We start from the raw sequence: 23764 nt of genomic DNA, 5'->3' as shown, positions 1-23764 counted from the left end.
GGACTTAAAATAAGCAGGGAAATTCTCTAATACTCTTGAAGTATTTTCCCCGAAACATTATCTTATTGAATGTTTTATAAATCATATTGTTGTATACTGCTATATACAAATTTACTGTATAATCCATATGAATGTATAATCCACAATAAAGTTCATATCAATGTATTATTCATATGAACTTTATTTGTGTACCTGATGAATAAAACGCTATCAAACAAATTCCAAATAGTTTTTTTTTTTCAGTGAAATTGACCTTATTTGAAACAATCTAAGATTTTCAGATTATTTGATGCCCGATTCAATGCATTAGCCGTAAACACAAGTGTGTCAAATTGTTCAGCCACTCCGCATTAGCAGCAGTGCGGTGACAGCAGCCGACGCACACGCGCGTCGCACATAGTGTTGTGTGTTGCGGTGGTCCATGCATAAATGAAGTCTCGGAAACGACAATCGTACCGGCATTAGTGGCAGAAAACATCAAATAAAACATCGCCCGAAGCCGCGGTGAACATGCCGAAACTCAAATTCGGTTTGTTCCCAGTGATCGGGTTCGTGCTCTTGGGCATCCTCACGACTCATTATCTGTGCATACGCAGATGCGGCGACTCGGCTGTCACCGCGAAATCCGATCAGCAGAGTTACCGCCTCGTCGTGCTGGTGCTAAGCGCGCCCGAGAACTTGGAGCAACGGGACACCATAAGAAAAACTTGGCTAGCCGGCAGGTCGCCCGATGTCAAAGCTTACTTCGCCATCGGCCTGATGAACCTCAGGCCGGAGCAAAAGTTGACCCTCGAATCGGAGCATAAAAAGCACGGTGATTTATTGATGCTGCCGAGACTGTATGACTCTTACAATACCATTACGAAGAAGGTGCTGCAGAGCTTGACTTATATACATCAGAATCATGAATTTGAATTCTTGTTGAAAGCTGACGATGACAGCTTTGCTCTGATAGATCAAATTTTGAGAGAACTGAATAGGTGGCAACTGAAGGGTACCAAAAGGGAATTGTACTGGGGATACTTTGATGGTCGAGCTAGAGTAAAGAGAAGCGGGCCTTGGAAAGAGACTGATTGGTTTTTGTGTGATTTATACTTACCGTATGCACTTGGTGGAGGATACATTCTATCCTACAACCTTGTTACATTTATTGCAGATAATGCTGACTATTTGAAGTAAGGATACATAATTAATACATAAAATATCTTTCTAATTAGCAAATTACTCATTTTATCTTGATTAATTTCAGACTGTATAATTCAGAGGATGTGTCGATGGGACTTTGGCTAGCTCCTGTCAGTAATATAGAACGTCGTCATGATACTAGATTTGACACAGAATACAGATCTAGAGGCTGTTCAAATCAATATCTAGTCACTCACAAGCAAAGTATGGATGATATGCGTAAACTGCATGAATCCTATACTCGTTATGGTTACATGTGTTCTCATGAAGTGAGCAATTATCTTGGATATCAGTATAATTGGACTGTCCCACCAAGTCAGTGCTGTGAAAGAAGACCAGGCATCGCTTAAATTTAATATTTAGCTATTTCAAACCAAATTAAAATTACCTATCCAATGTTTTTTTCCAGTCAATTAACAAAAAAAAAACATTTTTACCATGTGATAATTCATCATTATTATGATCCTGATAAAAGTTGGATGTATCTTCATTGAGTGCCATAATGGCAGACTTTTATACTTTAAAACAGCTAAAAATGAGCTTCATTTTTTCTGCTAAAACTTCGAAAAAAAATAGGTACTTTGATTTTATCGTCATTCCAATTATACGCTTATTGTAGAATTAAAATCAATCTATTTCGTGATTGTTATTGTATACTCTTTCAACTAGTGATTTTTATCTAATATTATATTGTAATCAACTTTAAACTCAATATTCTCTAGTCTAAAAAGTATACAATTTATTGAAGATCTTTTCTAGTGTAATCATGAATTTCTGGTGCCTCTTCTAATTTTTATAGATAGAAAAGGGTATGCTTTGAGCGAAACTTTAAACAAGGGCATTTGTACGCTCTTGCAGTCTTGAACCTTAATATTTAATATGTATATCAGAAAATAAGTTGAAAAAAATCCATTCGAGTTTTGATTTCAGAAAGTTTTTGAATGTGGAAATTTCAATACCCTCACAAAGATTTTATCAAAATTTCCGTACCACATTTTTTTTTAAACGTTTCATTATGAATATTATGTAAATATAATGTACATACAAAATAAAGTTACTCCATAGGGTTTAGTTGAAAACTGCCTTATTATAAATCAAATAAATACATTTGTGTAATATTTAATATTTTTATTGTAATAAAGAGTATTAAAATAATAAAGTAAACAATTGTAATGCACTTAGATAATTTACATACGTGTATTAACAGTATAAATCATTCATATCTAGTCTTTTAAATTTCATGTAAAAAAATGTATCTAATGCCTTTAATTGAAACCATTTTCTATAAGAAATGTACAAAATTTGTCTCTCTGTCCACATAAACATTTTATAACTATAATATACAAATCAACTTCATGGGACAGAAATATAAACACAATTTACAAATTAAAATGATAATTTATCATTATAGACACCCTAATTTGAAAACGTTTGTTTTATTTAAAATATCTTGAAACTAATATTTTAATAGGCTTTGTAATTATCACAAATGTAAAAAAGGAATTATCAGTTTCAAGATATTCTAGACAGTTTCTAAGAACTCATTAATAAGAATTTCTTCTGATTTTCACATTCTTATCAGTTATAATTTGAATTAAACAAACGAGTTGATAACAGTCCTATCACATCGTGTGAACAGCTGTTAATTTATAGGACGGTCTGAATCTTTACCATAAGGATTCAGTGTATTGCTTAAACTTTACTTTTTCTTTCTATCTTGACTGCATTTTGGACAGTACCATTTTCCTTTTGGTTTAACTGTAAGGCCCACGCAACCAAAATGAAACCATTCAATCCCACACTAAAAATAAAATTATATAATTTAGTAAGTAAAATAGATTTTTGATTTGTAATATCAGTAGAAAAGAGAAAAAATACTCACATCAGGATTATCACAACCAATCATTTCTCCAAATGAAACTTGATTGCAAATGCAGTAAGTAGGCTCATTGGGATCAACTGGCATATCCAAAACATCAGCTGGATTATTGATTGCACCCAATTCTACTTTCGAAGCACTATTGACAGTACTAGCAATAGCTGTTGATGCAACAGCTCCTCCTGTTTTCTTCTTCTTTCTTCCACTTTTTGATTCATCTTCACTGCTTGCTGTACCTACATAAAAAATTACATAATTAGTACTTACTTTGCAAAGAATTAGCGATAAGAATTTATAAAATTTTAAAAGTGCACCTTTCTTTCTTTTCTCTTTTTCTTTTAACTTCTTTCTACCCTTTTTACTTGCTCCACTTTCTTCTTGCGCTCTATTACTATTGATAGCTTTATCTTGTATTTCTGCTTCAAATCTCATTAAATCAGAATCTAACCTTCTGATGTGTTTATCAACTAACTCATAAGTTTGTATGGCCAGTTGTACTTTATCATCGCCATATTCTTTGACTTTGCTATATAAATTTTCTATCCGTTCCAAGTGAGCCATACGTTTTTCTTCGTCTTCATTTTTTACATATCTTAGATATTCATCGGCATATTTATCGATATCTTTCATGATCGATTGAGCCCTAGTATCTAGATCTCTCATCAAATTAAAATTTCTTCTGAGTTCGGTTGGAAGATGCTCCAAACCTGTAAAAAAACATTAAATGTCTATTATTAATATGTATTCCATCGGTTAGCTACAAAGTCTATTAGTAAATTAATTTGAAAACAATGAATAGATTTAGGAATAGAAAGTAAACACGTAAAGAAGCAAATAAGATGATCGTATACTGTGTCAACTAAAACTTTATCTTTACCTGTCCCATCAAAACACTCATTCATTTTTGCACCGAGTGTGATGACTAATTGATAAAATAAATAATTTCTAACGACTATTTAAATCTTAACTCTATTTCTCTACAAACGTAAATATTGCATGAATTTTGTATGACTTTGTTTGAGCCTACTACAAATCATAATAAGTCGTAGCGTCAATATAAAATAGAAAACAAGCTGAATGCCCCCTTTGAAGATTCGACTACGAGCCTACATAGCAGACTTGCTAATTATTTTCTAATCTCATTGTAGCATAATAAAAACTACAACTCTGTCTAATGCCAAAGAACGAAATCATAACCCCAATCAAAATAAAAAAAAAGAAGCTGATGTGTGTGTGTAGTTCGCGTATCACACTCCCACGCGCATATCGAGACTTTAACTCTGTTCAGTGTTCTCTACGCACGCTTCCAAAATAAATACTCCTACACACACAGACACACGTCGTGCCTATATAGGTATATGCTGGCGATTTGTGCGCTACAGTACTGATATACACACACGTTGACGTGTATAGCTGCTATATACAGACAGGGACGCGTGCCACAACGCGCATGACATTTAGGTGTGTACACAAAGTGTGACTGCACCGGCGCGCGGCAGCGGGCGCCTGACAGTGTGGCGATTTTCATGCAGATGTACTTAACGCACGTAGCTAAGCCTACATGAGTGTTTATGTTACGTGTGCGTGGCTCATGCATTTAGAAGCCGCATTATGTTATGAGATGACCGTGTCGTTATTATTCATATGCTCCGAATATGCACGTTGTATAGGGCATTTTGACGCGAGGAGGATAAGTCATAACATAAGACGCACTCACACACACACTCGTACAAATGCTATGTTGTCGGGCAACGTCGCGTAACGAACATGCAACTATATAAGGAGTACTGTAGCAAGAGTCTTGAAGAGCGAGAGAGAAAGAGAATGAGCTGAGAGTATAGATTGTTTATAAATCCCAAGAAGTACACAAAAATATATACACGTAAAAGCGCGGGAACAGCGCGATATAAATAAAAATGCCAAGAGAGAAACTTACTGTCAAGATAATGCTCCAGATAGAAGGCCGTCGTCATGATGGCAGATCGTCGACCCGACTCACGAGTCACGTGAAAATCTCAATTGTTCTCTTCACTCTCTCTCTATATATAGATGTTATCCCGGCGACTTTTTTAGCACCAACACGCGCGCGTACATATATACACACACACACACACACACACACACACAGTCGTGTGCGCAGAAATGAGCCACACACGCAGAAAGCGAAATCACAAAAAATAACAAAATATCAATAGAAACAACGAAGTTTGGCAGCGAAGTAAACAACTATCGACGACGATGCAGGTTGCTGAACCGACGATGGCATCTCACTTTGATCGGGCAGTAAGTAGCAATAGCGGCAGCAGCCCACGATGCGCGTGCAGTGTGTGATAATAACTCCGAAGCCGGTGCCGCTTATAAATACACACAACGGCGTCTATTATAATCACTCGCGCGTTTATTGTTGCGACACCGACGCACGAGGAAAAAACGACACTCGGGAAACTTTTATCGGACTGCACCGAAGCTGCTCCCGATGGGCATGATAATTCCGATGAAGAAATTTGCAAGGATCAGGCGGCGCAACTCCATAACGCATGATCACGACTCGACTCGACTCCGACTCGACGCTCGTCCGTCTGCGTGTTTCCTTTTGGAGCTCGCCGCGTTTTTGGGTGGAAATTGATAAGTAGGTCGCTTTTCCGGGAAGCTGCGATGCACTCTAACACCGACCGGAGCAGCGGATAATACGCATGACGCACGACACACGGTGGTGCAGTAGCAGCAGCAGGACCACCGCGCAGGGAAAAAAGGCGCGCGATCGATTACTCTTCTGCCGATGGCGTGTGTCTGCATTATGCAGGTGTGTGTGCCATGTGTATGTGTGTGCGCGCGTGTATGTGCTGACGACTGACGAGGGTAAAAGGATCGCATTCGCGCGCGCGCCATTGGCCGCCGCGGTGTGCAGCTGTTCTGTGCAGAAACTGCCTTACGAGCTTCGAGCTTCATGGTTCGCGATGAATATATAATATAGCCGGCTGAGCATGTAAACGCCGTTATGCATACTATATATAGTAGCAGAAAAAGGGTCGATTACGTACGACGATGCACTTTCTCGAGCGCGCCAACTTTTCGAAATCACGCGAGCGCGCGAGGATTAACATTAATAAGAACTTGCAACAATTTATGATGTCAATTTACACGGCAATACCTCCGGTTTCTAAATCCACGACGTAGTCGGCGAACGGCAGCACCCCACGACGACGCGGGCTAGACATTTTCAAATCCAATCCTCGTTGAAAGAAGAGCAATTCTTCCCATCGCTGATATTTCGCGTCGTCCAACAAATCGACTTTCAGATACTCCGAAATGTCGAGTACGTCGTTGTTGTTGTTACGATCGATCGTGCTCATGTCTGAAAAATTTCGATTCTCCGGCGGCTGACTCCGTTCGCAGTGCGGCTTACTCGAGTTATTACTTTTCGGTTCGCGGGCGTGTGTCACGACGACGAATATCGAAGTGCGCGCTACGAGACACGAATAACAAAGGCAAAAAATAAATGAATAATTTCTGCAGTCACGATAATAATTTCAATCGACTTTGCACATTGTACATAGAGACTTCGATTCCTCGTTTAGTTTTAGGTATATATTTATATAATGACTTCATCCATTTGTGAATTGTAACAAAAATATATATTCAATTTATTCTTAAAGCTTTCTGGATAACTTTTTGAAAATTTCCAGTTGCATTTACAATGTATTTGCGTATTTTCTCAACGACGTCATAAAGTCCTTAATACACACGTGTATACTCAGATCGACGAGTTTCTGAGGTAGCCAGCCCTTCAAATTCGTATCCAACACCCAGACGAATTCGGATTTATCATCGTCGAGATGTTTGGCCGCGTAAAACGTCACTCCACTCTCGGCTCTATCGAAGAAAAATAAAAGAAGCACGTCAGATTCATACCCAAAAATCTTCACGAAAAAATTGAGATTTTAATAACGACCTGACGAAATCCTTTTGTATCGGCATACCGCTGAACTCCACCGAAGTTCCGGTCGCTATGTAGTAAGGGTCGTATCGTCCTCGATGCCTCAGCAGAAGGTAATCTCTGGCTGCGACGGCTCCTTTGGCGAGGAGAGACGTTGTTTGATGAACGACGTCCGTGTTTCGATCGATGAACTGTATATAATATTTAGTTGAGGTAAACTATTAACGAGTAAAATCCATGCGAGTACTTACCAAAACTTTTTTCACATCTTTCAAAGTCTTATTCCAAGTAGGACACGATTCTAAATCGTCGAATAAACAATCGATCAATTTATCCCTTGGGGTGTCGATTTTTCCCTGACACGATTTACAAAAAGTCATATTAATCTTAGTAAAATAAAGCAATTAAAAATTACGAGGTTACAAAGGTGACGTACCGTTATTTTGTAAATCTTCCTTCCATTGTGTTTCAGTGTCATGCACGAGATCACGTCACCCTCGGGAGTGACCTTTTGGATCTTCCAATCGTCCGAATTTATGATATTGTAAGAGGTTTCCAACAGCGTAGAAACGCGAACTTTGTACTCTTCGATTTGCGTCTCGTGAGACTGCGCACACGTTTTGCATATTAATAATGATTTACAATTGAGAAATGAAAGATTCGAGAAAATGTACCTCGTTTGTAGCTTCCGCCAATTTTTTTTCCGTATACACTTTGCTCTCCGCTGACATTGCTTCCGGCTCGTAGCATTGAATGTTCTTGATGTCGACGTTTCTCTCCAAATGACTGAGATAAAAGCTGCGCAAGAAATTCATTTTTTTTTCGCGAGTACAATTAATACTTTAATAATTTTTTAATTCCTGTGGATCCAAAAATAAAATCTCTATCCTTATTTGATCGATCGTGTGAGCTCATGCCGTTCTGACATTGGTTCTAGCTGCGCATCAAACGTTAATAAAAATGCATAAGGAATTATTTGCTTTAAACATCTTGATTAATTTTTTGATAATTGATATTGCTTCATTATATTTGTTTTTATCTGGGTGCAAAAATGAGCGATTGTATTGCAATCTGTTAGACCAAGTTCAAGTGAGTCAGATTTATCAACGGATATTTATGTTTATGAAATCGACGAGAAAAAACAATTTTCATCGAGCAGAAAAAAAACTTTTCTGCGTACAATTTTACAAGAGACCTTCACTCCATATCTCTTTTAAATTATTAAATTATTTAATAGTACTAATGTAAGCATTATTTAAAACTCCAAGAATTCTACAAAAAATGTTATTTTAATACTTTTGCATTAAATTATTTTTTTATAAATTAATTAAAAGTTATTAATACATTTATTCTACTCCTAACCATTGGTAAAAAAAATTAATCTACAGTATAAAAAAATTAGAGACTCAAAAATCATCAAAATTAATTTAACAATATTTAAACAATTTATAAAAAAAAAAATTAACCACATTGAGAAAAAAAGTTTTTTTAAATCGGTCACGATCGGTCACAGTCGCTATATTCAAACAGGTGATTACCGTCGGGTAAGTAGCGCGCATGACGCGACCTTGAGACTCATCACTATATACGACTGCGCCACTCACGTGTGAATCGTGGCGCTCATTTAACGCCGTAAGTCTTTGGAGCTCCCGTTATGATACTGCCACGCGTGTAAAACTGCCGCGATCCACATAAAACACAAGTCGCCACAACTGTATTGATTTTTACGACTATGAGTCCGCTAGCTCGTTTGGCTTGTTTATACTTAGCCATTGCAATTACATTCTCAGATAAATGGACGGTTTTGCCTGGACCTCAGATCAAAATTCAGCCTTCTAAAATCATAATACACGCAAAAGACGAGGGCGATTTTGGAGTAAGTTTTTTTCTGTTCTCTAACCACGTTCACGTTATCAGTGTGTAGCGATATTTTTTTTTGCCTTAAACCTTATATCACACCTAAGTTTTTCATAATGTCGAATAAAATAATTTTCATGTATGAATATGAAATTAAATATTATCAGTTATTTATATTAAAATCATTGAAAGTCAATACTTTTCATAATTTTTAAAAATTCTGACTCTAAAGCTGTAAATATTTTTGTTTCACGCGTGAAAGTTATTGATTTGACGTCACTGCAAGTCGAGAAAAGTGGGGATAATGGGTCTTTTTTGTTTAGTAACAAAAAAACAATTCATTTTTTTGCAAATCGTTTAACGAGTAATTGTTTTCTTTAGTAAAATAATGAGTGTTTTTTTATCAACTTAAATTATAAATTTAATAAATTATTTATCTGCATAACAAATTATAAAATTACTTTAAATTCGTTTTTCTAACTTGATGATGTGGTACAAATAGACATCACGTGACTGTCAAAGTGCTTTTGAGATTTTAAACCATCATGCTAAATTTTATTTTCAAAGCTATTCAACTTAATTTAAACATTTTAGAAGCAAAAAGTTTTTAAAATAAGTCAAATAAGTTTTTTAAATGTTGTACCAAACAATCTTTAAAAATTATAGTGAGCTTAATCCAGAAATTTTCGTGAAAATTCGCTTTTGATTTTGATCAATTTTTCTTTGATAAAATTTTTTCATAAAGCGCGTTGTAATGCAGTAAAAAATGCCGAAGCCTATAATAACACTTTGGTGTTGAAAAAATTGTTTCAATTTTTAGGATTTTGAATAGAGGAGTGGGAGTAGTTGATTTTCCGAGTTTTACTCGACTCAAGTTTTAGTCGAGGCGGGAAAATTGGAATACTCGAGAAAAAAGTTCGACTCAACCGAGCTGAGCTTTTTCGAGTACTCACGCACCCCTAATCTTGAATGTGACAGAATTAATATTTACCGGGCATTTTAATTTTTTTTAGCTATTTTCTTACGAAAATAAATTAAAATATCTACCAAAGCGTTGGAGTAGCTTGATTTACCCGAATTCCTCGATATCAAGGGGTACAGGAGGTTTACCAAAGCGTTGGAGTAGCTTGATTTACCCGAATTCCTCGATATCAAGGGGTACAGGAGTTTATGGAGTTTATCGAATGGAATTGAATACATTTAGCCCGTAGTTATGGGTATGTTTTTATTATAAATATTTATTATATACTCTATCATTTTTACGATACTTATTTTATTTTACTTTATTTTTATTTAGTTGGAGCATCATGTCCCGTCCTGGAACTAAATATATCATTGGTCGATCGGACGCGACGGCTTATTTTCGAAATTTGTGGCTCACGACTACTCTCGTAGAGTTCGTTGATCCGAGGCAGCGTGTGCCGGAGGGGGCCGAGGTGTTCCTGGTCGTCACGGATCCTCCCAGCTTCTTGTGTCCGCAAGGACGACAATGCCAAGTCACGCAGATCCACCAAGCCTTCCTTCCGGAGACACCGAGACGCAAAGTTTTCTATACCGTCGAGCCGATGAAGCGCCAGCGGGAGGCCACGCCGCCACCGGGCTTCGGCACGGCCTCGTCGCCCGGCTGGGGGTCCGGATCGTCGGTTTCGTGGCCTTCGGGTGACGAATCGATGGAGCCTCCCAAGAAGCCTCGTGCATTGGAAGGCGTAGCGGAAGCGTCGGAGGAGGATCCGGACGAGGACGTGGCCGTGTCGGAGAACTCGCGAATCACCCCGAAGGATCGAGGATGTTTGCCGATCGCCGCGAATGGTATGCCGCAGTCGGCCGAGTCCAGCGACGACGAGTTGACCGAGTGCCCGGACCTGACCTCGGGCCTCGGCTTGACCTCGTGCCTGGAGTCCGTGTCGGGAATCCAGCTGATCATGTCCTACTCGACGCTCAAGCACAAACGGTCCAAGAGCCCGGCCCAGTTCGAGAGCGAGCGAGCTCTGGTGCAGGCCTGGGAGAAACAGCTGGAGGCGATCGAGAGCCAACGGCCGAATGCGACCGATCCCAAAGAGCTGGCGCAAAAGCGTCGCGAGCCCACTTACACGGCTGGGCCGAGAGATGAGTGGTGGCCACGCAACTGCAGGAGGAGGCTCTTCTCTCCTCCCCCGAAAGAACGCGAATGAATCAAGAAGTCAAATGTACTTGCCGGAAGCAAGTTTTGTCGTTGTTGTTGTTGTTTTTTTTTTTTTTTTTTTTTTTNGTTTTTTTTTTTTTTTTTTTTTTTTCGAGAAGAAAAAGAGAAAATTTTGGTGAGCAAACAATTGGTATACTACCGACGTACTGTACGCTGGGCCAAAAAGTATTCGCCCAACGAGTCATGCTGTATATAATATTGCTTGCTGCGCAATCGTTCGCGGGCCACCCCGAGTCGAGTTGATAAATCGACGGGGTTTCGAGCTCTTCCTTAGCGATGCGCGTGAAAAATCTTTGATTTCAATTCGTAGATATTTGCCCACGACCGTGGATAATCGAAGTAATATAAGACATTTAGATATTGTGTTAAATATTGCATATATTGTACAAAATATAATGATCTGGATGTAAGAGTTGGGAAGTATTTAAGTTTAATGTACAAAATTAGTTTGAATAAATTGTAACTCTAGCACAAGATAAAAAAATAGTCTCGTTGATTTATTCGTAACAAATAATTCACTATACGTACGAATCATAATTGAAATTTAAGTTTACAATCTTGTTTGAAGGGTGGATGCATCCACGAACAATCAATTGGATATTTCCCTGGTAGAAATTCTCAACGTTTACTAAATTACCAAAAAAGTACCACATTTATTCTGGCTGGTCCTTGATCCATTTTCTCGAAAGTGACAATTTAACTATTTCGAAAAATTGAGACCAGTTTTCAATCCCTTTGAATACGATAAGTTGTGTCACCACCACTAGATGGCGAGTAGACCTTTGTCTATAAATCTACAAGTGGCAAAGTCGACATAATTGTATAAGTCAACGCAGGGTTTTAGAAAAAGTTCGTTGTTTAAAAAGAGTTTACGTATTGGTAATAAATGTGAGGAAATAAAATTCGTTTCTACGTACACACTTGTAAGTCGATAGAGCCTATGAGTTATGAGAGCGTCATTGAATTTGAATTAACAAGCTCTACCCAACTGACGTTGAACATTTTAAAAGTAGAAAATAAAAAATGTCGAGCCATTTCTACCAGAGTTACAGTTTACTAAAGCGTAACTAAACGTAATAAGTAAGCTATAATTATTTCGATTACTCTAGAGTTCTAAATTGTATTACTTTACTCATTTTCGTTTATTCATTCACGATGAATTTCGAACGAAACGATCATTCCTTCGAATCACTATCACGGGTCGCATCGCGCTCACGATTTCTTCAAGCTAGCCCTGCGCTGGGCCTGGGCCAGCTGCACCCTCGTCCTCTCGGCGAACTTGGCCGCCTTCTCGCGCACCATCTCCTTGGACCTGTGCAGCTTCTCCTTGCACAGCGACTGCTGCTGACTGGCCAGCGTACCGATCCATCGTAAATCGGTCCAGGCCCTCTTGGCCAGGCAGCCGGCGAAGTACTTGGGCGTGATCATGGCCGTGGGCGGCACGCGATAGAACGTGCCGTGGCCGTCGGCCTCGTTGAAGAACTTGCGCAGTCTGCGCTCGAGCTCGCCCAGCGCCGACATGCCTTTGGTGCGCGTTGGCCGCTTGCCCGACAGCTTGATCGCGTCCATTTTCACTGCGAGCACGACACACATTATATATTATCGATTAGAAGATCGGCTATTGCATTTTTGACTCGCTTTCAAGTTCGTTAATCGTCGACGCTGACGATTGATGATCGACGAGTTCATTAGTTTTGCTAATTGCATCGTAATGTATCAATCAATGTACTCACGCACAACTGCGTCATCCATACCGATGATACAACGAAAGCTGCGAAACTGTGGAACCACTGGAATACTGCAAATAAATCACGCGTATTTGACACGATTAGTTTTTTTTTTAAATTTACGTAAAAAAAAAGAGAGCAATTACTTCACGTGTATACAATTCTCAGTACCTCGTTTGACAAGTGTAGAATTCGATCCTACCGATAAATCACGATCTCGTGACGATTTTCACTGTCATTTGAGCATCTTGCAGCCCGTAATCTTACTGAATACTTCTGCACCTCGTATATTCTTCTAAAAGTAAACCAAATCGTTATTTAACGCAAAATAATTACGAGCGTATACCGACTCGAAGTGTGGGATCGCGTTACGATCGGTAAGCGCGTCGGAAATGCAACTGCGAGTGAATTTGATTCGACTCGCCGTCGAGCCCGGTCCGGAAGCTGCAGCGATAATATAGACCTGCGCCTCGCAGTGCATTGTAATACGGATCAACGATTGCCCCCCAAAGTATCGCATACAATGCTTAGACGCTGTATACAGAGAGGTCGTATTGAATAATTTCGAATTCGATTCTCGGGCGACGAATTTATTTATACGCTGTATATGCGCGTTCTGTCGCAAAGCAGATTTTATTAATTATATTTGTTTTTATTGCGAGACATATTGGCAAAGAGCTTCCTCTGAGAAATGTCATCAATCCCATGTTAGTTTCTAAAGTACTTATTATGAATAAAAAAGTGTTCTTGAAAAATTATGTTTTTAAATTTTATAAATTTTACTCTTTATTACCTAAGTATTTTAAATTGATCATAATATCAATTTCTCTTGAACTATTTACATCCATTTACAGTTCTATAGAATTTTATAAATCAAGTGTAAGAAACATGACATATCAATTCGAAAATATATTATATTATTTATCAATAAAATTTCCTTTTCATCATATTCGTGTTGAATGATTGCGTATAGTACTGTATCGATCGATAAAGCAGCTGCCTTCTGCTATCTCGACACTCGAGAAGAAAGGAAAGCCGCGTTGAGACTAATGAGATTGCGAGGGAGAGAGAAAAGGACAGGTATAAGTAAAAGAGAGACAGAGCATGTGGCTCGCCAGTCATCACGTCTTTCTGAAGTAAAGCAGCAGTAGGCGCACTCTTGACGCACTAATGAAAACAATCGTCTAATTTTTTTGAGGTGTTTACAAATTCTTTGTGTCTTTTGGCAAATTTTACGCTCAAAATGAATCGTTTGTTCGGACGAGCAAAACCAAAAGAACCCGGTCCAAGTTTGACGGACTGCATTGCGGGGGTGAGTTTTTTGTGTTAAACTACTACGATGTTTAACATGGTTATATTTTATCAGATGAGTCACATCACTGTTCTTGTTTGAGAGATTCCAATTTTTTCATATTGCCTCTAACTTTTTTTTAAACTTCTTACTGAAATATAGGGTGATAAGATTATTGGGATCATAGGGTTGAAATTATTTAATTTTTTAAATGCTTTGCTATCTTATTTTTGTATCCTTAATAATGAATTATCTACTTCATTTTTAACTTAGGTTGACAGTAGAGCAGACTCTGCAGAAAAGAAAATAGCTAGACTAGATGCAGAACTGAAAAAATATAAAGATCAAATGGCTAAGATGCGAGAAGGGCCAGCCAAAAATGCTGTAAAAGCTAAGGCTCTTCGAGTGCTAAAGCAAAGAAAAATGTATGAAAATCAAGTTGATAATCTAAGACAACAAGCTTTTAATATGGAACAGACAAATTATGCTACGCAAACTTTGAAAGATACACAAGCTACAGTTGTCGCTATGAAGGATGGTGTGAAGCAAATGCAAAAAGAATTCAAAAATATTAATATCGATCAAATTGAGGACATTCAAGATGATCTTGCTGATATGTTAGAACAAGCAGATGAGGTGCAAGAAACATTGGGTAGAAGCTATGGTATGCCAGAAATTGATGATGACGAGCTTGCAGCTGAATTGGATGCTTTGGGCGATGAATTAGATTTAGACACAGATACATCATTCTTAGATGATGCTATAAAAGCACCCAGTGCACCAGATAAGGAACCAGGAGCTGCCTCAGTTACTAATAAGGTATTTTGCAAACACCTATTGAGATTTTTTACTTCATTAATTTTTTGACCCATTTTTTTTCTTTTACAGGACGGAGTATTGGTTGATGAATTTGGACTACCTCAAATACCAGCTAGTTAAAAGTGTTTTATCAAAATGTCCAATCACATTGTTGCTTGTATAAATTGAGGACAGACCATCAAAAAGTTTTATCATCCAAAGATGCTCAGGTTCTTATAGTATTAATTCAGTGACTTATTTGTTACAAATCATCTAGCTGAAATGCAGAAACATAATTTTATAAGGCTATAAGCTTGCAAACATCTTTAAATCTCCAAAAAAAAAAAAGGATAAAATAAAATATTTTGTGTTGTTAATTTTTTTTATTAAAAATATTTATTTACATGTAAGTAAACATTCGTCTTTGCACATGAAAAATTATGTAACACATACCAAAATAAATGTACAATATATTCAGGCAGTTTTGGCTTATAAACATTAAATAATTATTATTTTAATGACTTTGTAATTAGTTATTCAACCAATATCTGTAGAATACATAAAATATTATTTAAAAACTAGTAAAGCTAATCCAAATGGCCTTCGAGTTATACTCAAATTCTATATTTATTAGAATTAGTAGTTGTATCATGAGTTTTACAAAATTTCTATCGATAAGTACTGGTTTGAAAATGAAATGACTGAATGAAATTTGGTTGACAAATTTTAAAAATTTCATCTCACTCTCAGTCTAGAGATTATACTTGGGCTTTGTTGTTCTATTTTTTTATATTGCTCATAAACGTCGAGTATTTTATCCCTACTATCTTTAAAATCTTCTTTTTCGAAATTATCCACTTGTAAGTAGTGATGCACATGGGCCTAAAATAAAAACATAAAAAATTGTATTCATTAGTACAGATTTTAAACAAATTTCGTTATTTTAAAAACCTTTTTCTTGTATAATCTATCAAATTGATGAATGATATCTCTGAATAAACCAGACATTGCAGTAGAATTCATCATACACATCAGTGATGATGGATGACCTGCTGGTGGCACTGAACACAGTCCAATTTTCATAGTTTCTTTACTCCAAGAAGTGAATTTTGCTTTATTTTGAAACCTGAATTAAGCAATTTAATTATTTATTTTACTATACACCCGTTTTTAAAATATTTTTAAATCATTTTAATTCTTTATTACATAATTCAATTAAAAAACTTTGATACTTTGTACCTTTCAATATTTCTTTTGATATCAGTAAGAGAAGTTTCACCACGATAAATATGTGCTGCTCCAATAATTAGAGATCCTGTTTGCAGTGGATCAATTTTAATGAGTTGATTACTTTTTGACCAGGAATTTGTGAACAACTCATCTTGATGTCTATGTTAATGAAAAGAATTGATAAATTGAATCAGTACTTTTACAGTTTAAAAATTAATTTTTCTTACTTAGTTGAGCCATTCAATGTTGACATTTGAGGCGCTGTAAGAGCTACAGGACTTACACTACTGAAAATGTATTGTAGTTGTGGGAATGCTACAAGATTTGTAGCTAATTCGTTCATATCCACATTTAAACTTCCAGGAAATCTTGATCCACTGCAAAGTTAAAAAATTAAATCAAAATATAGTTATTATAAAATTTACCTAAAAGTTTGAATAATTACCTTGTCAAGTGCAATAATGAATTAACTATAATGCTGTTCATATCTTGAAAAGGAACACAAGAAGCATTGTATTTTGCTTGATCAGCATTTTCTCGCTTATTCATGTTTGCATTGCACATTTCTTGTAAGGCTCGATTCTCAGCAGGAAATATGCAAGTACCATACTCTATCAATTCTCTAGTTGCTAACAATACATTGTAGGGAGCTGTTATAACATCTTGAGTACTTGCAGGATATACACACGAGACAAATCTAAAAAAAGAATTTTTTTTTATTATGATACAAAAAAATTTACATAAAAATAACTTGAGATCATATTACCTGTCTACATGACTATACATATCATTCAAAATTTTCAACGTAGCTGTTCCTAAGCCTGAACCAGTACCTCCACCAACAGAATGTGTAACAAGAAATCCATGCAAACAATCACACCGTTCGACAGCCAGTCTGATAGAATTTTCTATTTTATCGTGGTATTCTAATCCATGAGTATAATATCCTACAGCCCTGAAAATTGATAAAATCATCATCATCAACTCGACATAATAACAATAAGTACTATAAGAAAGAGTTCACTCACCAATTGTTTCCAGAACCAGGGTAATTAGTCACTGTGCAAGTTTGATCGAACAAATTCCTCAAGGAGCCTTGATGAAATCTTCCAACCACGCTATCTTCCATGTCAATTAGAACTGCCTGTTAAAAAAAAGTGCAAAGTTTGAGTACAAAATGTTTTTTTATTCTTGATAACTTGATCATTTATGATATATTCACCCTAGCTTTAACTCTGTGATATTCCAGATCACTGATGCTTTTGAAATCAGTTCCACTTCTACTGTCGGGCACATGGAAAAAGCTACCGAATGCACTGCTGAGCTCTTTGCTGTTCTTGTGGTAAAATTTTTGAGTTTTCAGAAACTTGACGGTCTTGTCCTCCTGTTCCACGCCGTATTCGTGCAACACCAGCGGCCAAAAAGCTGCGCCTATTTGATTGCCACATTGTCCCACTGAGAAAACAAAATTGATTGCTTAAAAATAAGAGCGATTTTGAAATTCAAATCGTAAAGTTCAGCAGCGTGCATTTGGAGCACTTGGCAAATAGGGTTGCTTTAACCCTCCCCCATTGTTATCGTTATCAATCGTATAGCGGCAGTGCTCGAAATGCCGCTCGCTAAACGAAAATGTCAAAACTAAATCGAGTCAGTGAAGAAGAACAAAAGAAAGTAAGGCTCGTCGATGGCAAGATTCATTTACCTTGGACAGTGACGAACTGACTGCTCATGTTGTTGATAGTACACGAACTTGTCAAAAAAAAATATTTAATAATGTTTAAGATGAAATCTTGAATTGTATCGGACGTCCATGAGGCACTTCACTGGCATTCTCGAGCTGCACCTAGCTCGTCCCGATCGAGCACTGCGGTATAAACTATAAACGCCAATCAACGACTTGGGTAAAAACACACAAAAACGTATGATTCATCCCGTGCATTGGCCAAGTGCAGCAGACAACGAGCCGCCGCTGGTAGACCTCGCCGCCACCGCTCACAAAATTATATTATATGCACATATAAACAAACACAATTAACGCGCGTGTAACTGACTCGACAGCAGCCGACGCGTTGCGTGTAAGCGGCGCACTGTGCAGCACATACATTTCATGCGTCAAGTGGCGGGGGGTTACTGCAAAATAATTTTAAACCGTCCACCTATAATAAGTATATGTACGGAGCGGAGCTCGAGACACCGATCGCAAATCGGCCGTGATACATTATTATGGAGCTCTGCGCGCGATGACGAAGATTATTTCAAGATCGTTTAGTGCTACGATATTTTATGCAGTTGTGTGTGTGTGTGTGTACGCAACCATGTCGATTTCAAAATGGCAATTACGACATCGTTGAGAGCATATTATAGCCGATACATACCTTTATTGTGTGCATAATGGAACATGATGCTTTGAAATTCAATTTTGACGCAATAACATTTTTTTTGCATTTCTATAAATATTATTCTTTCAAAAACAATTTACAGTTCGTCACAAAATTGCCAAAGGTATTTTTTGCAAAACTATTTTTACAAGTGTTCATAAACAAAGCTAGATTTTTTAAAAGTGTACTAAATGATATTAGTATAATGATCAGAGAAGTACATTTATACGATCCAGTAAAATGTTGTAGATTTAAAAATTGCCCGTTATCATTGTCACCAAAAGTTCAGAACGAAAAGTACACGCTCAAGCTCAAACGGAATGGCACTCGTCCGATACTTTGCGTTCTACACCGTACATCAATTCGTAGGCATGAATTAAGAACTTCATGAAATCGCGCGTTTTGTGGAAAGCCGTCCACGGCGAGGTCTCCTTCAGACGTTCGAAGTAGCTATCGATGACGATTTTAACAGCGATAATTTGGTTCCTGGTCAAGTACCAATCGATGCTCTGGCCCTCGAGCATCCCCACCTTGGCGTAAGCTTCGACTTCGGGGCGCACGAGATTGTCAATATTCTTGCAAAAAAAAGAAAAAAGGGACGAGTCGTTTTATCGCAAGAAAAATTCGTGGATCGAAGTCGACCGATCGAAACTCACCACACTGTCCGAGGCTTCCTCCCAGTCCTCGATACAACCCACGCAGTGGCAGATGAAATTTTCCACCTCGGCCAAGTGCACCCTCCTCGTATAGTTCGATCGCAGACCCCACCTCGTGTCCATCCTGTGTCCGTAATTAATCGTAATCTGTGTGTGTACATCGAGGAAAAATGACACATCGATATTGAAGGATCGAGAGCAAATATTGTACGTACCTGCTCGCTTTGTTTTATCGGATGGATCGCGTAGACTAGCTATCAATTTTCCACCCTTTCCGATGGACAGCGCAGAATTTTGGAAGCAAGAGTGATTGATCAAGGAGGTATAATAAGAGAGAGCGAAGCATTTGATCTCCCAGTCGGATTTCGTCGGGCTCTTTTCATCGGGCACAGAACCGAACTACAAATGGAACATTGAATCGAATTGTAAAACCGTTTTTTTTTTCGCGCATTTTCATACGTTACGCACACACGTACCCAATGACAATTGACTTCGTAAATCATCTTTAACTTTTTGAAAATCTTCCTGACCGCCCACATCGTGTCGTCGTCGATGACCTCGTCGCGATTGCCCCGCAAACTTTTCAACACGGCCCCGAGCAAGTCGTCGTACTCGTCTTCCGGAAATTCGTCGGTCTGCCTGGGAGGGATATCCATCGCGGTCATCATGTATCGGAACTGTTCCTCGTTCTCGGGGGAGATGTGTTGATCCAGCAAACCATAAATCTTACCGAATTCGGTATAGCAGAACGAACTGTCCGTCGGTTGTAAGTATTCGGATAACGTCGGCAGCTTCATGTTGAACGATTCTGTGACGGGTGTAGGTATTGAAAAAGACAACGAGTAAATTTAATTGATTTTATGCAAGGGTAAAGTCCCAAAAATGTTTGAGAACTCGCGCTGAAGCTGCTCGTCTTTTCCTGAAATTTCGGCAAGTTTTAGCCGAAAGCTGAGATATCCAGAATTTACACTTCGATTCGAGCGTTTGATTTCTCTCGGTATCATTTCCGAAAGTGATTTCGACTCGAAAGATCAAAGAAAGTCACGAAGGTTACATTGTGCAAACCACCCCGAATTTTTTCAGATTTTTTTGGACCGCCGCAGCCCTCTGAATAAAACTTATTTAATGATTTTATTTCCGGTCAAGCGATTCAACAATTATGACTAAAATAATTTACCCTTTTATACTTTTAGCATCGAAAAAAATAGCATAGAAAGAAAGTTTTAGAACGGTTTGGTTTAAAACTTCACTTCAAACGACTTATTTTCGCAAAAAAATATGTATTTTTTGGACTCTAGAATCTTTCAAATCGTCGGAAACAGTGTGAGAACGTGTCCTTCGATTCAAAAAATGAGGGAAAACTTTCCCCAACTTTTTTAGATGGCTGCGACTGAAAAACGTACGAATTTTTTTCAGATCCTTTTCGAGTCAAAATAAGGCTCAGACTCGATACCGAGAGAAATCGATTCCAGAAGCTACGTTATCGATTTGCCAAAAATCCAGGAAAATACGAGAAAAAAACCGACCTGGATCCCGATCGATGACTCGGGCGATCTCGATGACTCGGTCCAGTCCCTCGGCCTTGGCGTACTTGACGAGCAGCCTCAGCGCCGCCAGAACGCTCTCCCGATCCTCCCGGCGACGACTCGCCTCGGCGAAGATCCGACACTCGACGTCGTGATAGTCGCTGCGGGCCTCGTCGCGGCACTCCTCCGAGCAGTACAGGACGTTGGCGCACTCGGGACAGGCTTGGCCGCCGCCGCCTCCGCGCCAGGCAGGCGCCGAGCAGTGGGCGCAGCTCGTGTGCAGCTTGTCCTCGAGGAGCGAGCAACAGGCCATGTCCTCGACGAGGATCATCTCGCCTACCTTGATGTCGCGCCTGGCCACCAGGTGACGGCCCAGGAAGGGATCGTAGGCCGGCGCCACGCTCACGGACAGACACGGATGCTCCGGGTGCGACTGCTCGAGTCGCGGAACGAGCTGATCGGGGCTGTCAGCCAGATCCACGGGCTGCCAGCCGTTCATGTCCGAGTTGGGCTCCGTTTTGAGTCCCGCTTTGGCCTCGACTCGGCTCATCAGCTCGCTCAGTCTCTCGGCCGTGCCCAGCGGATCGGCGAGCTCGTGAAGCCTCAACTGGTCCTGGGCCTGGATAACGTCCCGAGCGCAGTCCGACCAGTTGCCGCAGTGATAGTGGAGGTTGGCGCGCGCCCGAAGGCCCAGCGCGTACTCGTGCGAGCCGGGCTGGGCGTAGGCGAGGCAGTGGCCGGCCCACTCGAGGCACAGCGCGTGGAACTGGGCCGTGTGCGCCTGGCCCCGGTACAGGGGATCGTTCGGATCGACGAAGCCCCGACAGACGGTCGAGACCTCGTTGCTCTTCCGCGCGATGCCGGCCATGAGCTCGCGCGCCGAGTCCATCTCCCGGCGGACCGCCTCGTTGATCGGCTGCGGCGGTTCGCCCGCGAATCCGAGCTCCTCCAGGGTCTCCCTCAGTTTCTCCACCAACTGCTTCATAATGCGCGGAAAAAATCGATCGATCGCGCGTACAAAATACCCTGCTTATCGACGATTTTAGGTAGACTTGGTTTATACACTCGTATTGTATCGTGTAATAGCCCGCGGCACAACGACTGAGTTGAAAAATCGAAATCGATCTTCGATCGTCTGCTGGATTTCGTAAACAAATTGCTTCGTCGCGCGAGAATCGATTGGAACGAACGATGGACGATTTTCGGTTTTACGTTTAGTATATATCATCCCCCTTCTTGGTAGAATGATAATTTAAAATTTTTATTATTACACATGTCACCTACGCTGTCCGAAAAACGTACGATGTATTATAAAAATATCTATTTGATCATAGATTGTTTTTGTTTTTCATTATTCATATCATATGACGTTTGTTTTGCCTATTTTATTATTTTTTCTATTCTTTCATATTTTTGCTTTGTTTCATTGTTTTAATTTTTAAATTTTTTGGTTATTGATAACAGATATAACCGAATTGATTTTCTTGTTTTTTTTTTCTGAATAATATGCGGGGTTTTTCACGGCAGTTTGAAAAACAATTGAGCATACAGAGATGTCTTTACCGTGGAGGTATATATAAATGCGTGCGCAGCATGACTTTCAAATTTGTACATATTTTTGAAGTATTTCGGATGCCCATGTTACCACTAACCGTATTCAATAACCAATTGTTTTAGCCAAATAGCGGCTTTTAATGTCAATAACAAAAATATCATACGAAGAGTAAATTTTATGGAAAAATTACAAATTAAGAACCATACAGAATGTTTGGCTGGCTTTCGGACGGACGGACGGCGCACGCCTTACATTATACGCGTTCGTATGCGCGCGTCGAAATTTTGAAGATCCGACCATGTGTTTTTTCTTCTACTGTCTACTTGTCTATTTCATGTATAGTAGAGATCAGTAGTACGCGTGCTACGACGCCACATCATACAAAACTCAGCTGCGAAGATCGCAGCAGCAATCGTGACAAAAGTGGAAAATTATTATTTTCATTTATATGTCAAAAGTGATAGTGCGTCCGAGCCATGAGTGCAGCAAACCATCATCGTGATCCGCGTTTTGACGTAACCGACGAAGAGTTCGACATAATCAACATGGCAAAGTTGAGGAGCTTAAGAGAGAGGGTCAATTGGGAAATCGAAGAGGAGCGCAGCCAACTGCTCGATCAACTTTATCCGTTGATGGACGATTGGAGACGAAGACATCGACTTCCGAATCTGCGAGAAATTTTCCGAGCCCGCGAGATCAATTGGCTTCTCGCGGAGGATCTACGGAAGAATAAAGAATCGGCCAGATTCGTCCAAGTTCTGTGGTTGGAAGGCTACAGAGACGATCCGGACTTGGACGAGGCTACGGGCAGGCCACTGCTGCAGGACGTCACACCGGTACACGTGGGGGGCAGACTCGGTCTGGCGGAGGAGCTCATGATGGTCTTACGCATGTACCCAGCCCGTAGCAATTACGTCGACGAGCACGGCTACAGTCACTTTCACGTGGCCTGCACGTGGGACTCGGTCAGCCGCCTCCGGGAATTCCTCGAGCTCGGCCAGGATCCGAACGAGCCGGTGCCGGCGACGGGAGACACGCCGCTGCATCTGACCATCCAGGCCGGCGACTACCTCAGCGAGCGGAAGGTCCGAGTGCTGCTGAAAGCCGGCGCCGATCCGAATCTGGCCAACGAAGAAGGACTGACGCCTCTGCACTGCCTGTGCAGATCGAGGAAATTTCACAAGGACGACTGGGCGCGGCGATTTTTCGAGCTCTGCGACGACGAGGCGACGAGGCCGGTACAGGTCGACGCGTTGGACAATCAAGGCTGGACACCGCTGCGATACGCCGTGGCGACTCTTCTGCCGGACAACGTGGATGCTCTCCTGAAACGCGGCGCCACAGTGTCCGGCAGCTTCGTTTTCCCGACCGAGTTTTACTCCGGCGTGAATCATCCCCTGGATCTAGAATTTACTAGGCCCGAATGTAGAGCCTTGTACCGAGCCGGCGGCGTTCTGGCCATCGTCGAGCGCCTGGAGAAGGCCGGATACGAACTGAGCCGAGCCGACGCCATGACCATCATGAGATTTTTCGATGATTACGGATTGTTCGACGTCGCGTCGG

The 23764-nt window shown here is 39.9% G+C and overlaps 6 protein-coding genes across 9 annotated transcripts; 2 read left to right on the top strand and 4 right to left on the bottom strand.

The window, feature by feature from the left end:
- Positions 1 to 300: 300 nt before the first annotated feature.
- LOC106659421 (beta-1,3-galactosyltransferase 6) lies at positions 301 to 2577 on the top strand. The gene is made up of 2 exons (XM_014381978.2): positions 301 to 1175; positions 1250 to 2577. The coding sequence occupies exons 1-2, from the start codon at positions 511 to 513 to the stop codon at positions 1533 to 1535; spliced, it is 951 nt and encodes a 316-aa protein (XP_014237464.1). The 5' UTR covers positions 301 to 510; the 3' UTR covers positions 1536 to 2577.
- LOC106659422 (inhibitor of growth protein 5) lies at positions 2299 to 5775 on the bottom strand. Of its 2 annotated transcripts, none has more exons than XM_014381979.2 (4): positions 5001 to 5775; positions 3379 to 3771; positions 3068 to 3300; positions 2299 to 2986 (listed from the first exon to the last, which is right to left on the bottom strand). In XM_014381979.2, the coding sequence occupies exons 1-4, from the start codon at positions 5035 to 5037 to the stop codon at positions 2885 to 2887; spliced, it is 765 nt and encodes a 254-aa protein (XP_014237465.1). In that variant the 5' UTR covers positions 5038 to 5775; the 3' UTR covers positions 2299 to 2884. The 2 variants fall into 2 exon arrangements, with proteins under 2 accessions (XP_014237465.1, XP_014237466.1); XM_014381980.2 differs by lacking the exon at positions 5001 to 5775 and adding an exon at positions 3942 to 4464.
- A 5762-nt stretch (positions 5776 to 11537) lies between these two features.
- Positions 11538 to 13127, bottom strand: LOC111694330. 2 transcript variants are annotated; one of them, XM_023462078.1, is made up of 3 exons: positions 12939 to 13127; positions 12774 to 12838; positions 11538 to 12614 (listed from the first exon to the last, which is right to left on the bottom strand). In XM_023462078.1, the coding sequence occupies exons 2-3, from the start codon at positions 12790 to 12792 to the stop codon at positions 12253 to 12255; spliced, it is 381 nt and encodes a 126-aa protein (XP_023317846.1). In that variant the 5' UTR covers positions 12793 to 12838; positions 12939 to 13127; the 3' UTR covers positions 11538 to 12252. The 2 variants fall into 2 exon arrangements, with proteins under 2 accessions (XP_023317846.1, XP_023317847.1); XM_023462079.1 differs by having other exon boundaries at positions 12970 to 13127.
- A 777-nt stretch (positions 13128 to 13904) lies between these two features.
- LOC106659430 (charged multivesicular body protein 5) lies at positions 13905 to 15204 on the top strand. Its single transcript, XM_014381994.2, has 3 exons — positions 13905 to 14079; positions 14332 to 14877; positions 14947 to 15204. The coding sequence occupies exons 1-3, from the start codon at positions 14011 to 14013 to the stop codon at positions 14995 to 14997; spliced, it is 666 nt and encodes a 221-aa protein (XP_014237480.1). The 5' UTR covers positions 13905 to 14010; the 3' UTR covers positions 14998 to 15204.
- A 20-nt stretch (positions 15205 to 15224) lies between these two features.
- Positions 15225 to 18141, bottom strand: LOC106659428 (tubulin epsilon chain). Its single transcript, XM_014381993.2, has 9 exons — positions 17789 to 18141; positions 17309 to 17541; positions 17115 to 17230; positions 16853 to 17041; positions 16532 to 16783; positions 16314 to 16463; positions 16096 to 16245; positions 15808 to 15982; positions 15225 to 15738 (listed from the first exon to the last, which is right to left on the bottom strand). The coding sequence occupies exons 1-9, from the start codon at positions 17814 to 17816 to the stop codon at positions 15592 to 15594; spliced, it is 1440 nt and encodes a 479-aa protein (XP_014237479.1). The 5' UTR covers positions 17817 to 18141; the 3' UTR covers positions 15225 to 15591.
- An 806-nt stretch (positions 18142 to 18947) lies between these two features.
- LOC106659435 lies at positions 18948 to 21809 on the bottom strand. Of its 2 annotated transcripts, XM_014381998.2 has the most exons (5): positions 20647 to 21809; positions 19597 to 19928; positions 19336 to 19519; positions 19121 to 19244; positions 18948 to 19039 (listed from the first exon to the last, which is right to left on the bottom strand). In XM_014381998.2, coding segments are annotated over exons 1-5 (1626 nt in total). In that variant the 5' UTR covers positions 21632 to 21809; the 3' UTR covers positions 18948 to 19038. The 2 variants fall into 2 exon arrangements, with proteins under 2 accessions (XP_014237484.1, XP_014237485.1); XM_014381999.2 differs by lacking the exon at positions 18948 to 19039 and having other exon boundaries at positions 19151 to 19267.
- Positions 21810 to 23764: the final 1955 nt, after the last annotated feature.

Source organism: Trichogramma pretiosum, unplaced genomic scaffold (genome assembly GCF_000599845.2).
Source record: "Trichogramma pretiosum strain Unisexual culture from Peru unplaced genomic scaffold, Tpre_2.0 scaffold20, whole genome shotgun sequence".
Classification (NCBI taxonomy): Eukaryota; Metazoa; Arthropoda; class Insecta; order Hymenoptera; family Trichogrammatidae; genus Trichogramma; species Trichogramma pretiosum.
The sequence above is the reverse complement of the archived record's forward strand: the minus strand, read 5'-3'. Positions and strand labels throughout refer to the sequence as shown.

Excerpts from the sequence above, each read along its gene's own strand:
- LOC106659421 (XM_014381978.2), top strand. The coding sequence starts at position 511 with ATGCCGAAACTCAAATTCGGTTTGTTCCCAGTGATCGGGTTCGTGCTC. Across the intron at positions 1,176-1,249 it reads GATAATGCTGACTATTTGAA|ACTGTATAATTCAGAGGATG; the intron begins GTAAGGATACAT and ends GATTAATTTCAG.
- LOC106659422 (XM_014381979.2), bottom strand. The coding sequence starts at position 5,037 with ATGACGACGGCCTTCTATCTGGAGCATTATCTTGACA. Across the intron at positions 3,772-5,000 it reads TCTGGAGCATTATCTTGACA|GTTTGGAGCATCTTCCAACC; the intron begins GTAAGTTTCTCT and ends GTTTTTTTACAG. Across the intron at positions 2,987-3,067 it reads TTGGTTGTGATAATCCTGAT|TGTGGGATTGAATGGTTTCA; the intron begins GTGAGTATTTTT and ends TTTTATTTTTAG.
- LOC106659430 (XM_014381994.2), top strand. The coding sequence starts at position 14,011 with ATGAATCGTTTGTTCGGACGAGCAAAACCAAAAGAACCCGGTCCAAGT. Across the intron at positions 14,080-14,331 it reads TGACGGACTGCATTGCGGGG|GTTGACAGTAGAGCAGACTC; the intron begins GTGAGTTTTTTG and ends TTTTTAACTTAG. Across the intron at positions 14,878-14,946 it reads CTGCCTCAGTTACTAATAAG|GACGGAGTATTGGTTGATGA; the intron begins GTATTTTGCAAA and ends TTTCTTTTACAG.
- LOC106659428 (XM_014381993.2), bottom strand. The coding sequence starts at position 17,816 with ATGAGCAGTCAGTTCGTCACTGTCCAAG. Across the intron at positions 17,042-17,114 it reads CCTGGTTCTGGAAACAATTG|GGCTGTAGGATATTATACTC; the intron begins GTGAGTGAACTC and ends ATCAATTTTCAG. Across the intron at positions 16,464-16,531 it reads TCATTATTGCACTTGACAAG|TGGATCAAGATTTCCTGGAA; the intron begins GTAATTATTCAA and ends TTAACTTTGCAG.
- LOC106659435 (XM_014381998.2), bottom strand. The coding sequence starts at position 21,631 with ATGAAGCAGTTGGTGGAGAAACTGAGGGAGACCCTGGAGGAGCTCGGA. Across the intron at positions 19,929-20,646 it reads AGTCATCGATCGGGATCCAG|AATCGTTCAACATGAAGCTG; the intron begins GTCGGTTTTTTT and ends CACCCGTCACAG. Across the intron at positions 19,520-19,596 it reads ACGAAGTCAATTGTCATTGG|TTCGGTTCTGTGCCCGATGA; the intron begins GTACGTGTGTGC and ends TTCCATTTGTAG.